The 15,327-nt window shown below is 46.3% G+C and overlaps 1 protein-coding gene across 2 annotated transcripts in view; it reads right to left on the bottom strand.

Moving 5' to 3' along the window:
• Nucleotides 1-15,327, bottom strand: part of rtn4ip1 (reticulon 4 interacting protein 1) — a 60,331-nt gene that overhangs the window by 9,921 nt on the left and 35,083 nt on the right. The window contains exon 9 of one of the 2 annotated variants that reach the window (XM_078212412.1): nucleotides 3,626-3,724. The exons of the other annotated variant lie outside the window; for it this stretch is intronic. Coding sequence (XP_078068538.1) covers nucleotides 3,668-3,724 — 57 coding nt within the window. The 3' untranslated portion in view covers nucleotides 3,626-3,667. Of the gene's footprint in view, nucleotides 1-3,625; nucleotides 3,725-15,327 lie in introns of those variants that run through there. 2 annotated transcript variants of the gene reach the window in all.

Here is a 15,327-nt window from a genome sequence, read left to right as displayed (position 1 = left end):
TTCCAACTACAAAAGGCCCATTGAACAGAATACAACTTAAATTTACTCGATCTAACGGGTAGGACATGCACTTCCCCTCAATGCCTTGGATTGAAACATTCCGATTCAGTGAATCTTCTGGAGAAAGATCCAAATCCTTTGCTGACTTAGCTATGATTGTAACACTACATTCTGCACTTTCTCATTTCCTTCTCTATGAATGGTATGCTCTGTCTGTATAGAGCGCAAGAAACAATACTTTTCACTGTATGTTAATACATGTGACAATGATAAATCAAATCAAAGACAATAAGCTTTGAGCTGAACCAGTATCTTTCAGGATGACAATCTTTCTGGGCTCTTTCTTGGACAAAAATGGAGTGCCTTCTCCGTCCAATACAAACACCTTGTAATCGTGTGGCAGCACGGTAGCACAGTGGTTAGCACTGCTGCTTCACAGCTCCAGGGACCTGGGTTCGATTCCCGGCTTGGGTCACTGTCTGTGTGGAGTTTGCACATTCTCCTCGTGTCTGCATGGGTTTCCTCCCACAGTCCAAAGATGTGCGGGTTAGGTTGATTGGCCATGCTAAAATTGCCCTTAGTGTCCTGGAATGCGTAGGTTAGAAGGGTTAGTGGGTAAATATGTAAGGATATGGGGATAGGGCCTGGGTGGGATTGTGGTCGGTGCAGACTTGATGGGCCGAATGGCCTCTTTCTGTGCTGTAGGGTTTCTAAGATTTCTAATCTTTTCCAGTTCTACCTACTCCTATTGTGAAAACATTAGAAACATTGAATGTCTCACAAGTTTTACTCTCTGCTGCAACTCTTTCTGTTTTAACATCCATTTCCTTTTCTGGTAGGGCCTTTTAAAAATATTCCTGATTGGTCTTATTACTGCCACCGGTTTACCGTTCAATTTCCAACAATGGGCTTCGTGATGCCCAGTTTTTCGGTAATAAATGTACACTGATTTCCTTAGCTACGGAGTGAAAGAGATTCCAGTACTTTGGATGAGGCGTCAAGTCTCATTTGGAACTTTAACATCACAAAGTCTTCACTGAGAATATTGTATCCATTTGGTGCAATGTCTGCCGTAAGTCACCGTTACTGATCTTTTCTCTCTACGCAAAATGAATTTGAATATCAAATTTCAAAATTTGCAGATGAAATAAAGAGACGGGTTAACTACGAAGCTTACAAGCAAATCAAGAAGGACAGGGACAAATGGTTGGATCGAGCAGCTGGATGTCAGATATAACTTACTGCAGAGAAATGTGAGGTAAAGAGTTTTCGGAGGTTGAGCAAGGAGAGAAAATGTACTGTTAAAAAAAGAACTTTGAGGGCCTCATCCGACTGTCTATATGTCATCTTGTCTGTACATCATCTTTACTGGTAGTAGTAAAGCTAAAGTTTATTTATTAGTCACAAGTAAGGCTTATATTAACACTGCAATGAAGTTATTGTGAAATTCCCCTAGTCGCCACACTTTGGCGCCCATTCGGATCAATACACCTAACCAGCACGTCTTTCAGAATGTGGGAGGAAACTGGAGCGCCCGGAGGAAATCCATGCAGACACAGGGAGACTGTGCAAACTCCACACAAACAGTGACCCAAGCCGGGAATCGAACCCGGGTCCCCGACGCTGTGAAGCAGCAGTGCTAACCACTGTGCCACCGTGCCGCCCCAGGCCGGCACATTTTGAAACATTAGTTTTGCTAGGTGGCAGATAGAGGAGTAAATCACAACAGTATCCTTCATGGGTGGCACAGTGGTCAGCACGGCTGCTTCACAGCACCAGGGACCCGGGTTTGATTCCGGCCTCTGGTGACTGTCTGTGAGGAGTTTGCACGTTCTCCCCGTGTCTGCGTGGGTTTCCTCCGGGTGCTCCGGTTTCCTCCCATACTCCAAAGGTGTGTGGGTTAGGTTGATTGGCCGTGCTAAATTGCCCCTTAGTGTCAGGGGGATTAGCAGGGTAAATACGTGGGGTTACGGGGATTGGGCCTGGTTGGGATTGTGGTTGGTACAGGGTCGATGGGCCGAGTGGCATCTTTCTGCACTGTAGGAATTCTATGATTCTATGAATAAAGGAGCAGAAAAATGCAAGGAATCAGTTAGACTCATCTTTAAAATGCAGAGGACATGTCAATAAATAAAATCCTCCTGGATTCCTGTTTTAATAAATAAAAGCAATAAAAAAATGTGCAATGGACAAGGGAATGGGCAAGGGAGCGATGATCTGGAGAGCACGCTTTCAAAGAGGCAACACAAGCTGCACAGTGTCCTTGTGCTGCAAACCTTGGTGATCCCACAGGACATTTGTTTTAAAACGTATCCCAGTAAAAGGAAAATAAATCCCACTGAAAAGGATCTTCATTTGAAATTAAGAATTTCACCCACTGCTTTGCTAAATTTGCTCTAAGGAAGAGAGGCCTGGGCTCTCCCTCAATCGCTATCCACAGCTGGAGGATGCGTGGGTGTCTGCAGAACACAGTAAGGAGTCTAACAACACCAGGTTAAAGTCCAACAGGTTTATCTGGTAGCAAACACCACTAGCTTTCGGAGCGCTGTCCCTTCGTCAGGTGGAGTGGAGAAATGCTCACAAACAGGGCATACAGAGACACAAACTCAATTTACAGAATAATGATTGGAATGCAGTCTTTACAGATAATCAAGTCTTAAAGGTACAAACAATGTGAATGGAGGGAGCATTAAGCACAGGTTAAAGAGATGTGTATTGTCTCCAGACAGGACAGCCAGTGAGATTCTGCAAGTCCAGGAGGCAAGTTGTGGGGGTTACAGATAGTGTGACATGAACCCAAGATCCCGGTTTAGGCCGTCCTCATGTGTGCGGAACTTGGCTATCAGTCTCTGCTCAGCGACTCTGCGCTGTCGTGTGTTGTGAAGGCCGACAATCACCAGGCAAGACTGTTCTCTTCCTGTTGGGGAGCACTTCAGCGGTCACGGGTATTCGGCCTCTGATCTCCAGGTAAGCGTTCTCCAAGGCGGCCTTCACAACACACGACAGCGCAGAGTCGCTGAGCAGAAACTGATAGCCAAGTTCCGCACACATGAGGACGGCCTAAACCGGGATCTTGGGTTTATGTCACACTATCTGTAACTCCCACAGCTTGTCTGGACTTGCAGAATCTCACTGGCTGTCCTGTCTGGAGACAATACACATCTCTTTAACCTGTGCTTAATGCTCTCTCCATTCACACTGTTTGTACCTTTAAGACTTGATTATCTGTAAAGACTGCATTCCAATCATTATTCTGTAAATTGAGTTTGTGTCTCTGTGCCCTGTTTGTGAGCAGATCTCCACTCCACCTGACGAAGGGGCAGCGCTCCGAAAGCTAGTGGTGTTTGCTACCAAATAAACCTGTTGGACTTTAACCTGGTGTTGTTAAACTTCTTACTGTGTTCACCCCAGTCCAACGCCGGCATCTCCACATCATGTCTGCTGAACCCAGACTCTCAAGTTACCTGTGAATGTCCCTGAGGCAAATTAGAGTGCCATTGCCTGGACTCTCACACAAGAGTCAAGACAGCAGGACTAAGGAAGAGCGGGTAGGGGAAATTCAAAGAAAAAGAATTAATACTTGAAGCAACTGCCCATATTTAGGGCCTTACCTTGGGAATATTTCTTTAACATGTCACTGGAAGAGGGATTGAGAGGGCTTTGATTATCACAGCTGGTCTGAGCAGCCTTTCAATGGGATTTCACTATTTAGCAAAATCAATCTCTGTAAGGAAACTAAAGCAAAATCGACACTGATGTAAACAATGCTGTTTAAGAACCTGACACTGGTATTTGTCATATTCAATGACTTGGTGACCTTGTATCGCCTATTACAGTAACTATAGGCCAGTGAGAATGATAAAGCACTGTGCTAATCACACAGACTGAAAACAATGCATGCCTCACTGTGCTCCAACAATCTGCCTAGCAACAGAACAAACACACACCTTAAAATGTGTACACTCCACGGCTCAAGAGGCCTACGGCTGCCAACTAACATTTGGCAGCAGCTAACAAATGTCCAATCTATTTCTCGGGATAAAAGCAAAATACTGCAGATGCTGGAAATCTGAAATGAAAACAGGAAATGCTGGGAAAGACTCAGCAGGACTGGCAGTGTCTCTGGAGGGAAACAGAGTTAACGTTTTGAGTCTGTGTGACCCTTCTGGTTCGGGATACCTGTTCCAGTAACTGCAGAGCAAATGCATATGCTGCCGGTTCCTTGGAAGAGCAAACAGGGTCAGGAAAGAGGTGCTGTTTAGAGAAGGGGTTCTCTCCATTGTACATTCACGGAACTACTGTTAGTACTGATTGGAAACACAGGATCCAGGCAACTATTTAGTGCTCGACTGAACACAACAGGATGTGCTGGAGACAGTGAAATGCAGGCCAAGCAGCTGAATTGTACGCTTGAATGATGGAATAAGACAGTTACCAGGGCGCTGCACTCCATTTAATTGTTTAATTCACAGGAATGAATCAGGAACAATTCATGCACAGGGCCCACAGCCGGGCTGCTCAGTTATAACCAACATGTGACCAAGCCACAAGGAGGAAAGATGTCCCAGGAGTGATCCCTGCCTTTATCTGGGGTGATGGTAAGGATGCCACAACGGCCTCCGAGGTAAAACCAGGTAACATCCCAATTCTCTTTTTCTACCAAAAGACAGGAAAGCGGAGACATCGGCTGAAGGCAGAATCAAACACAGCTATGGTGCCCTCTGCACCAACAGCCAAGTCTGGCTTTCCAGACACTTGGGAGTGTTCCCAATGGGGGAGTGCATTGGAACAAGATTCCCATCCACCAAACTCATTTCTACCTCAGATGATTTCCAGGGGCAGACTAATGCAGATGATGGTGGTGATCTCCTGGGGGCATTTCCAGGGTCCCCGCTCACTCGCCTCGGGTAGGTGTGGTGAAGTGATTAGGACTGTGGGGTGGAGAACATTTCCCCTGACTTTGAGCAGGGAAGTGAGAACCAATACTGCTGGGTGAAACAAAGAAACTTGTTTTAATTTGAAAAATCTTTTTTTTTCAATCTCCCCCACTGCCTCGTGTTAAAGGAGCTTTGCAATCTAATACAATTCAAAATAGCCACTTTGCCTTGTATAAAACCAGCTCCTTCCATCACCCTAGCAAGGCATTAATGATAGGGAAAAATTACTCATCCCCTTAAATTACGACAACTTGCATACACGCATCCAACATCCTTCATTACTTCTGGCAGGAAAACTCAAGAGGGGCAGAAGAACTCTTTGACAAGCTTTTCTTATCCTGAAAATGAGGAGAGGTGGGTTCCCATTCAGATAAAAAGCCAGCCCTGACCACCTGGAGTCTCGTGGAGAATGGCTACATGCATGGTGTACCAGGAGATTACTGGCACCCGTACAACTGTCATCTCAACAACCATTGATGAAAACTGGAGTGAAAGCAAGAGAGGAAGGAGAAAGAGAGAGGCAAAGTCGAAAGGAATAGAATATAAAGGGAAGGAAGTATTGCAACTATACAAGGCACTGGTGAGGCCGCACCTGGAGTATTGTGCACAGTTTTGGTCCCCTTATTTGAGGAAAGATGTAGTGGCATTGGAGGCAGTTCAGAGGAGGTTCACTAGATTGATTCCAGAGATGAAGGGTTTGTTGTATGAAGAGAGATTGAACAGTTTAGGCCTGTACTCTCTGGAATTTAGAAGAATGAGGGGAGATCAAATTGAGATATAAAAGATGATTAAACGTATGGATAAAATAGATGTGGAGCGGATGCTTCCTCTTGTGGGGCATTCTAGGTCGAGAGGTCATAGTCTTAGGATAAGGGGGAGCAAATTGAAAACAGAGTTGAGGAGAAACTACTTCTCCCAAAGGGTTGTGAATCTGTGGAATTCGCTATCCCAAAGTACAGTGGATGCTGGGACAGTGAGTAAATTTAAGGAGGAGTTAGAGAGATTTTTAATTGGTAATGGGTGCAGGGGTATGGGGAGAAGGCAGGAAAATGGGGTTGAGGAACATATCAGCCATGATCAAATGGCAGAGCAGACTAATTCTGCTCCTATATCTTATGAATTTATGAACATGCACACACCTGGAGTGCAAATGTTCCCACAGCTTGTGTGTCCACACCAATGTGCCAGATAACTGCAGTGGAGTAATTAACAGCACTGTCACCCAAAGGAAAATAGCACCACCTTCTGATGCAAGAACCAATTGCTGATCAGGTACAGTAAACTGTGCAGGTCACTCTCAAATGAGACAAGCACGCAGAGCCAGGTATGCCATTCATAGAACATAGAACAGTACAGCACAGAACAGGCCCTTCGGCCCACGATGTTGTGCAGAGCTTTATCTGAAACCAAGATCAAGCTGTCCCACTCCCTATCATCCTGGTGTGCTCCATGTGCCTATCCAATAACCGCTTAAATGTTCCTAAAGTGTCTGACTCCACTATCACTGCAGGCAGTCCATTCCACACCCCAACCACTCTCTGCGTAAAGAACCTACCTCTGATATCCTTCCTATATCTCCCACCATGAACCCTATAGTTATGCCCCCTTGTAATAGCTCCATCCACCTGAGGAAATAGTCTTTGAACGTTCACTCTATGTATCCCCTTCATCATTTTATAAACCTCTATTAAGTCTCCCCTCAGCCTCCTCCGCTCCAGAGAGAACAGCCCTAGCTCCCTCAACCTTTCCTCATAAGACCTTAATTACCTTCTGCACCCACAAGCCAACCTTTTACGATTCATGGCTGGCCCAGTTCAGTTTCTGGTCAATGGTAACTCCTAGGATATTGATGGTTGGGGACTTGGTTAGATTTTTTTTCTTGTTGGAGATGGCTATTGCCCGAGACATTCACAGACAAAACATCTAGAACATTTTTTTTGATAGCCACATTGAAAGAAGGTATGCATGCTTTGAATGTACATTAAAGATCAACACTCCAAGTCAGTTCTGATGACAGCACATTGACTTGAAATGTTAATTTTGTTTTTTCTCTCTCCACAGATGCTACCTGACCTGCTGAGCATTTCCTGTTTTGGTTTCAGGTTTCCTGTGTTTTGCTGTTGTTTGGATTCCTGGGTGAGCAGTGGTTTGTGAAGACAATGCCAGGCTTCGGGCAATTAACTGAAGATCTTCCTGCCTGTTCACACTGGCCTCACACACCCTGTTAACACTATTTGATAAAGAGCATTCAACTCCACCCCCCACCCCCACCCCCCCCCCCCCCCCCCCCCCAGCCAACCGACATTCCACTCTCAAACAACAAGAACGGAACTGAATTAATCAGACACCAGGTTAATTACATAATAATCACTACACCGTAAAATTAACTCACTACGTTCAGCTCTTTAAGACATTTCAATCCGGTAAGGAGTTAAAATCATAGATTCACAACAGTGCAGAAGGAGGCCATTTGGTCCATCAAGCCAGCAGTGATAACAATCCTACCCAGGTCCTATCCCTGTAACTCCATGTATTTATCTTGCTAATCCCCCTGATACTAAGGGGCAATTTATCATGGCCGATCCACCTGACCTGCACATCTTTTGGAGTGTGGGAGGAAACTGGAGCACCATGGGGAAACCCGCGCAGACACGGGGAGAACGCGCAGACTCCACACAGACAGTCACCCGAGGCCGGAATTGAACCTAGAGCTGTGAGGCAGCAATGCTAACCACCGTGCCACCGAGCTGCCCCATCCATACAAGCAGTAGAAATGTATTTAATAGGGGATGTGAACTTTGCACAGTCATTACCAGGTATAAGAACATAAGAAACATAAGAACATAAGAACATAAGAAATAGGAGCAGGAGTAGGCCATCTAGCCTACCGATCAGAAATCCATCTATCTGTGATTTAAACATATTCAACGAGGTAGCCTCCACCACTTCAATGGGCAGAGAATTCCAGAGATTCACCACCCTCTGAGAGAAGAAGTTCCTCCTCAACTCTGTCCAAAGTGAATAACCTCGCATTTGTCAACGTTATACTCCATCTGGTATGGTATACTGGTTTGGTATACTGGTATGAACCAGTATACCAGATGTATTACCAGTGGAAATGTATTTAATGTGGGATGTCGACTCAAAGAGCTACTACCAGATAATACCAACTCCATTCAGAGGCAGCTGTGAAAACTAAAGTGTCATAGTCAGTTTTCAAGAACATACTCTGCCAAGCAATCCCAAGGAAATATCTGGAATCAATAAATTATCTATAAAGACATTCTTGCCGAGATTGTTTTGGGGGGAGGGGGTTGCTGTAGAGGATTAAGTATATGGGAGAAAAATAAAATCAGGAATAGATGGGTAGCATGGTGGCACAGTGCCAGGGACCCGGGTTCGATTCCCGGCTTGGGTCACTGTGTGGAGTTTGCATGTTCTCTCCGTGTCTGACATACAAGTTACACCAGAAGTTTACACATTCGCCGACTTATCCTGAATTCTGCTGCTTGCATCCCACCTCACACAAAATTCGACCCCGACCCTCGACAGCCTTCACAATCTCCCAATCCCTCAGCACAGCCTTTGTAGTTCTTCAGCCCATGCTCGAACCTCACATTCTGGAACTCTATCCCTAAAACTCTCCCTTTTGTTCCCACCTCCACAAAAACTCTCAACCCCAACCTCTACCAATGACTATGCTTTTGTTTTCCTAATTAGTCCCCCTCGCACCCCATCTCAAAAGATTTCTTTTCTATTTAAAAAAGTGCTAGTTATTGATGTACACCTCAGATAACTTCCTTGTTACTGTGTCAGATTGTCCAATTTAATATTTGTAACCTAGGCAGCGAAGGTGTGAAAAGCTGATGTAGAAGGAATCGGGGAACAGGCTTCTTTCCAGGTATATTTATAGACTGAGAATACAAGAATATTTTCATATCTTTCAAAACCAAGCAGCAGAATGGGATCCAATAAAGAAGCTCTATCACAGAATGCAATTTTCAAAACAGCAACAAATATCCCAAATTCAATGCCAGAATGGAACTAAACTACAAAGAACAAAGAACAATACAGCACAGGAACAGGCCCTTCGGCCCTCCAAGCCCGCGCCGCTCCCCGGTCCAGGATTGAATCCTGAATCCAGGATCCCCGCCCAATTTTCCAGCCTATCTACATCCTAATATCCTATCCACCGAGTTGTCCCTCACAGCTACGATGCTTTGTTCATCACAACCTATTAACTCACCCCCACCCCCCCATTCCAGACCATGTGATCTCCAGGGAGAGGCGAAAACCCAGAGTGAAAAACCCCAGGGCCAATATGGGGAAAAAAAATCTGGGAAATTCCTCTCCGACCCCCTGAGGCGATCAAAACGAGTCCAGGAGATCACACTGGCCCTGATCAGAAAATGCTTCCCAACCCTATTCATTTCCACTTCTGCTTTACGAACACCATCTGAATTCCCTGCCCCCGAGACAGGTTCCCAACTATCCGCAGTCTCGCTCTGTACTGGCACCAGCAAGATGATCATAGAATGAAGCCTTGAAACGAGAAACAAAGAACAATTAGCCCGCGCCGCTCCCTGGTCCAAACTAGACCACTCTTTTGTATCTCTCCATTCCCACTCCGTTCATATAGCTGTCTAGATAAGTCTTAAACGTTCCCAGTGTGTCCGCCTCCACCACCTTGCCCGGCAACACATTCCAGGCCCCCACGACCCTCTGTGTAAAATATGTCCTTCTGATATCTGTGTTAAACCTCCCCCCCTTCACCTTGAACCTATGACCCCTCGTGAACGTCACCACCGACCCGGGGAAAAGCTTCCCACCGTTCACCCTATCTATGCCTTTCATAATTTTATACACCTCTATTAAGTCTCCCCTCATCCTCCGTCTTTCCAAGGAGAACAACCCCAGTTTCCCCAATCTCTCCTCATAACCAAGCCCCTCCATACCAGGCAACATCCTGGTAAACCTCCTCTGTACTCTCTCCAAAGCCTCCACGTCCTTCTGGTAGTGTGGCGACCAGAACTGGACGCAGTACTCCAAATGCGGCCGAACCAACGTTCTATACATCTGCAACATCAGACCCCAACTTTTATACTCTATGCCCCGTCCTATAAAGGCAAGCATGCCATATGCCTTCTTCACCACCTTCTCCACCTGTGACGTCACCTTCAATCCGAACTCATCCGAAACCAGAACAGAAAATGCTGGAACTACTCAGCAGGTCTGACAACATTCGAGGAGAGGGAAACAAGAGTTAACTTATCGGATCATTTTACCAGAACAAGACCTGAAACGCTGGTCTTCATTTTACTGGCTCCACGGAGATGGAGTTGGAAGCTAAGAGGTGGGGGGAGTAAGCGGGGAGCCATGTCGAGATTGTTCCTTGGCACAGTCCTGCTGCCTGGGAGCTTTCCCAGGGGCAAGCTGCAAACTGGATTGCTGTCCCATCTCGATTAGCAGGGTGGAGGCCCTGCCTCTGCAGCCTCACCAGAACTTTACTGGGCAACAAACTAGTTAGCTGAATGGGCAGACAGGTGACAGATACCATTTAAGCGGGAATCATATATTTCAGGGCGGGAAACAAGCAATGGAGGTACGGAGGGTGTGGGTGAAAAGAGACTGTCAACTGCCACACCCACCTCCATCATCACCTCCCACCTGCAGAGTGCAAACACAGAATCACTATCATAGAATACTACAGAGCAGAAGAGGCCCTTCAGCCCATCGAGTCTGCACCGACACATGAAAGGTCCTGACCTGCCCACCTAATCCCACTTGCCAGCAGTTGGCCCATAGCCTTGAATGTTATGATGTGCCAAGTACTCATCCAGGTACTTTTTAAAGGATGTGAGGCATCCCACCTCCACCACTCTCCCAGGCAGTGCATTCCAGACCATCTGGATAGAAAAACACATATTTCCCCGAAGGATTTACCTGTCTGGACTTGCACTGCGTGGGGAAAAAAACTCAGTAACATTTTGGATTTTATCAATAGTGGCTGAAAGTTAAAGAGGCAATAGATCTAATCATCAAAGGCAAGTTAGGCCACAGTTGAAACATGGTGTGTTCTTTCTCTAATTTCCCATTAGAGAGCGAACATTAAAGCTTGAGAAACTATGCAACCAGCTGATATCAGGGATGAGAACTTGTCGTTCAACACAGAACTGAGTGCTACTGGGACCATTGCAACTGCAATGGAAAAGAGATTCCATTTTGCTTTTTTACAATGATTCAGGCTTTTGATGAAGTGAATATGGAAAAGCTATCGCAAGTCAACAATTCATAAAGAGACAATTATGTACCTCCGGTTTATAGGCATTGTAATACACGGCTAATCTAGACTCAGGCATACTGACTCCTTAATAAAGCATGAGCATGAATTTCAGCATTTGGCTAATTCGTGACTGTTACAAACGCAAAACAGACTCAACGCTGCAATAATTTAAAAAACTTAAACACTTCAATCTTTCCATTTCTTCCTGATAAGAATGAACCTGGAGTGCCAGAAAGATATTGTAATTCAGGAATTTGGGTGGTCCAGTAACTGTCCTCAAGAGTGTTCAGGAAAAATATGTTTACCAAGAATATGGGATGATGCATCATAGGTTGAGACTGAGGGCACTGTGTTTTTTCTGGGAAAAAGCCGACAAGTATTTTATGCAGAGGAAGACACAGGGCTATGGGGAGAGGGAGCAGGGAAATGAGTTTAGTTGCGGATTGCACCAACAAAGAGCTGGTTCAGACATCCTGAAGCATGTGCCTGTGCTGTAAACCTCATGGCCCTACCAATCACACAGCAGATATAGTCTGTTCACTGGGTGAGATACATCACGCCCACAGCATGCTGCAATCATCATCCCAAAATCAGCACCTCTGAATACCACCACAGTCCACTCAGCCACAAACCTAAAGCTGAACAATGTCCAGGGTGCTGAGAGTCACTCTTTTGGAATCACACATCACACAAGAGAGGGGCACGTGGTCCATAGTGACTGTGCTCCCTTGTCTCTGTGAATGAACAATCCAACTCGTTCCACTCCCCTGCTTATTCCCCATAGCCCTGCAATCCCTTTAAGTGAATACGCAATTCCTGTATCAAAGTTACTATTGAATCTACTTCACCCGCTCTTTCAGGCAGTGCAATCCTGATCATAACTCGCAGCGTGAAATAAAGATTCTCCTCTCCACTCCGATTCTTTTGCCGCTTATCATAATTCTGTGTTGACCCCCCCTCATTTATATATTAGTGTCACAAGTAGATTTACATTAACACTGCAATGAGGTTACTGTGAAGATCCCCGAGTCGCCACACACAGGTGCCTGTTCGGGTACACTGAGGGTGAATTTAGCATGGCGAATGCACCTAACCAGCGCGTCTTTCGGACTGTGGGAGGAAACCGGAGCACCTGGAGGAGACCCAGCCAGAAAATGTGCAGACTCCGCACAGACAGTGACCCAAGCCGGGAATTGAACCTGGGTCTCTGGCGCTGTGAGCAGCAGTACTAACCACTGTGCCACCGTGCCGACCTGGTCTAAGATAATGGAAAAGGATTTTCAATTTAATTATTATTGTCACATGTATTAACATACAATGAAAAGTATTGTTTCTTGCGCGCTATACAGACAAAACATACCGTTCATAGAGAAGGAAACAAGAAAATGCAGAATGTAGTGTTACAGTCATAGCTAGGGGGTAGAGAAAGATCAACTTAATACAAGGTAGGTCCATTCAAGAGTCGGTTGGTACGTGACCTCAAATTTTGGTATCTTTTTCCCGAAGGAAGAAGGTGGAAGAGAGAATGTCCCGGGTGCGTGGGGTCCTTAATTATGCTGGCTGCTTTGCCGAGGCAGCGGGAAGTGTAGACAGAGTCAATGGATGGGAGGCTGGTTTGCGTGATGGATTGGGCTACATTCACGACCTTTTTGGGCTACATTCAGGACCTTGCGGTCTTGGGCAGAGCAGTACACACAGCAGATGGTACACACATCGAGGAAAAAAAGGACAGAACAGAGGAAAACCGGGGGAGGAGGGTGATGTGGAGTAAGGGGAGAAAGACACTAATCCTGCATGCTAGAAATGTGTCAGGATGACTGGATTAACAATCGTCTTTCACATTTCCTCCTGGCTGAAAAGCCACCTTTCACTGATAACCACACTAAATTTGCAATATCCTGCATAAACTAAGTAAACAAGCCAAATCCAGGGGCAGCTATTTACACTCTCAATGGCTGCGTAATCTAAAACAAAAAAAGAGCAAGCATGTGACTCAAATAATGGCTCTTTTCAGATATGCGACTGCTCAACACTTTTTCCCCCTCACTGGTCGATCTTAAAGCAATTATGCAGCGGAGGAGGATTTGGAAAAGCGCTGAATGGGTTTGTCAATACATTAATCTCATCCAGCTTGTTTCACTGCTAGCCCTGCGCAGACACAAAAACACACACACGCCATTCACAGTCTCCATTTTGTTTAAATCCTGGGTTTTAGGAGGATGCGATTCAACCAAACATTTTCCAGAATTAGTTTAATATAAGAGAGGGCGCTAGTGAATGAGAGAGAGAGAGAGATAGATAGATATAGAGAGAGCAAGCACATGACAGGACAAACAAGAGCTGGGGAGATGTGGGGAGGGTGAGGGAGCAGGGTGCAGGTATGGGAGGGTGAGGGAGAAAGCTGGGGAGAATGGTCAGGAAGATGGGGAGGGGGTGTGAAAGACAAAGAACAAAGAGAACAAAGAAAAGTGCAGCACAGGAACAGGCCCTTCAGCCCTCCAAGCCTGCATGATGCCTGCCTAAGCTAAAACCGCATGCACTTACGGAATCCCTTTCCTTCCATTCCTATCCATGTATTTGTCTAGTTGCCCCTTAAATACCGCTATCGTACCTGCTCCCATCACCTCCCCGGGCAGCGTGTTCCAGGCATGCATCACCCTCTGTGTAAAAAACTTGCCTCGCACATCTCCTCTAAACTTTTCCCCATGCACCTTGAACCTATATGCCCGAGCACTTGACTTTTCTACCCTAGAAAAGAGCATCCCTAGAAAAGTGGGCGGCACGGTAGCACAGTGGTTAGCACTGCTGCTTCACAGCTCCAGGGTCCTGGGTTCGATTCCCGGCTCGGGTCACTGTCTGTGTGGAGTTTGCACATTCTCCTCGTGTCTGCGTGGGTTTCCTCCGGGTGCTCCGGTTTCCTCCCACAGTCCAAAGATGTGCGGGTTAGGTTGATTGGCCAGGTTAAAAATTGCCCCTTAGAGTCCTGAGATGCGTAGGTTAGAGGGGTTAGCAGGTAAATATGTGGGGGTAGGGCCTGGGTGGGATTGTGGTCGGTGCAGACTCGATGGGCCAAATGGCCTCCTTCTGCACTGTAGGGTTTCTATGATTCTATCTGACTATCCACTCTGCCCATGCCACTCAATTTTATAAACCTCTATCAGAGTCATCCCTCAACCTCCGTCGTTCCAGAGTCACCCCTCAACAAACCGAGTTTATCCAACCTCTCCTCATAGCTAATACCCTCCCGACAAGGCAACATCCTGGGAAACCTCTTCTGGACCTTAGAACATAGAACATAGAAAGTCACAGCACAAACAGGCCCTTCGGCCCACAAGTTGCGCCGATCACATCCCCACCTCTAGGCCTATCTATAGCCCTCAATCCCATTAAATCCCATGTACTCATCCAGAAGTCTCTTAAAAGACCCCAACGAGTTTGCCTCCACCACCACCGACGTCAGCCGATTCCACTCACCCACCACCCTCTGAGTGAAAAACTTACCCCTGACATCCCCCCTGTACCTACCCCCCAGCACCTTAAACCTGTGTCCTCTCGTAGCAACCATTTCAGCCCTTGGAAATAGCCTCTGAGAGTCCACCCTATCCAGACCCCTCAACATCTTGTAAACCTCTATCAGGTCACCTCTCATCCTTCGTCTCTCCAGGGAGAAGAGACCAAGCTCCCTCAACCTATCCTCATAAGGCATGCCCCCCAATCCAGGCAACATCCTTGTAAATCTCCTCTGCACCCTTTCAATGGCTTCAACATCTTTCCTGTAATGAGGTGACCAGAACTGCGCGCAGTACTCCAAGTGGGGTCTAACCAGGGTCCTATAAAGCTGCAGCATTATCTCCCGACTCCTAAACTCAATCCCTCGATTAATGAAGGCTAGTACGCCATACGCCTTCTTGACCGCATCCTCCACCTGCGAGGCCGATTTAAGAGTCCTATGGACCCGGACCCCAAGGTCCTTCTGATCCTCTACACTGCTAAGAATGGTACCCTTCATTTTATACTGCTGCTCCATCCCATTGGATCTGCCAAAATGGATCACTACACACTTATCCGGGTTGAAGTCCATCTGCCACTTCTCCGCCCAGTCTTGCA

This window comes from Mustelus asterias, chromosome 5 (assembly GCF_964213995.1).
Source record: "Mustelus asterias chromosome 5, sMusAst1.hap1.1, whole genome shotgun sequence".
Classification (NCBI taxonomy): Eukaryota; Metazoa; Chordata; class Chondrichthyes; order Carcharhiniformes; family Triakidae; genus Mustelus; species Mustelus asterias.
Note: the sequence above shows the minus strand (reverse complement) of the source record. Positions and strands in the feature narration are given on the sequence as shown.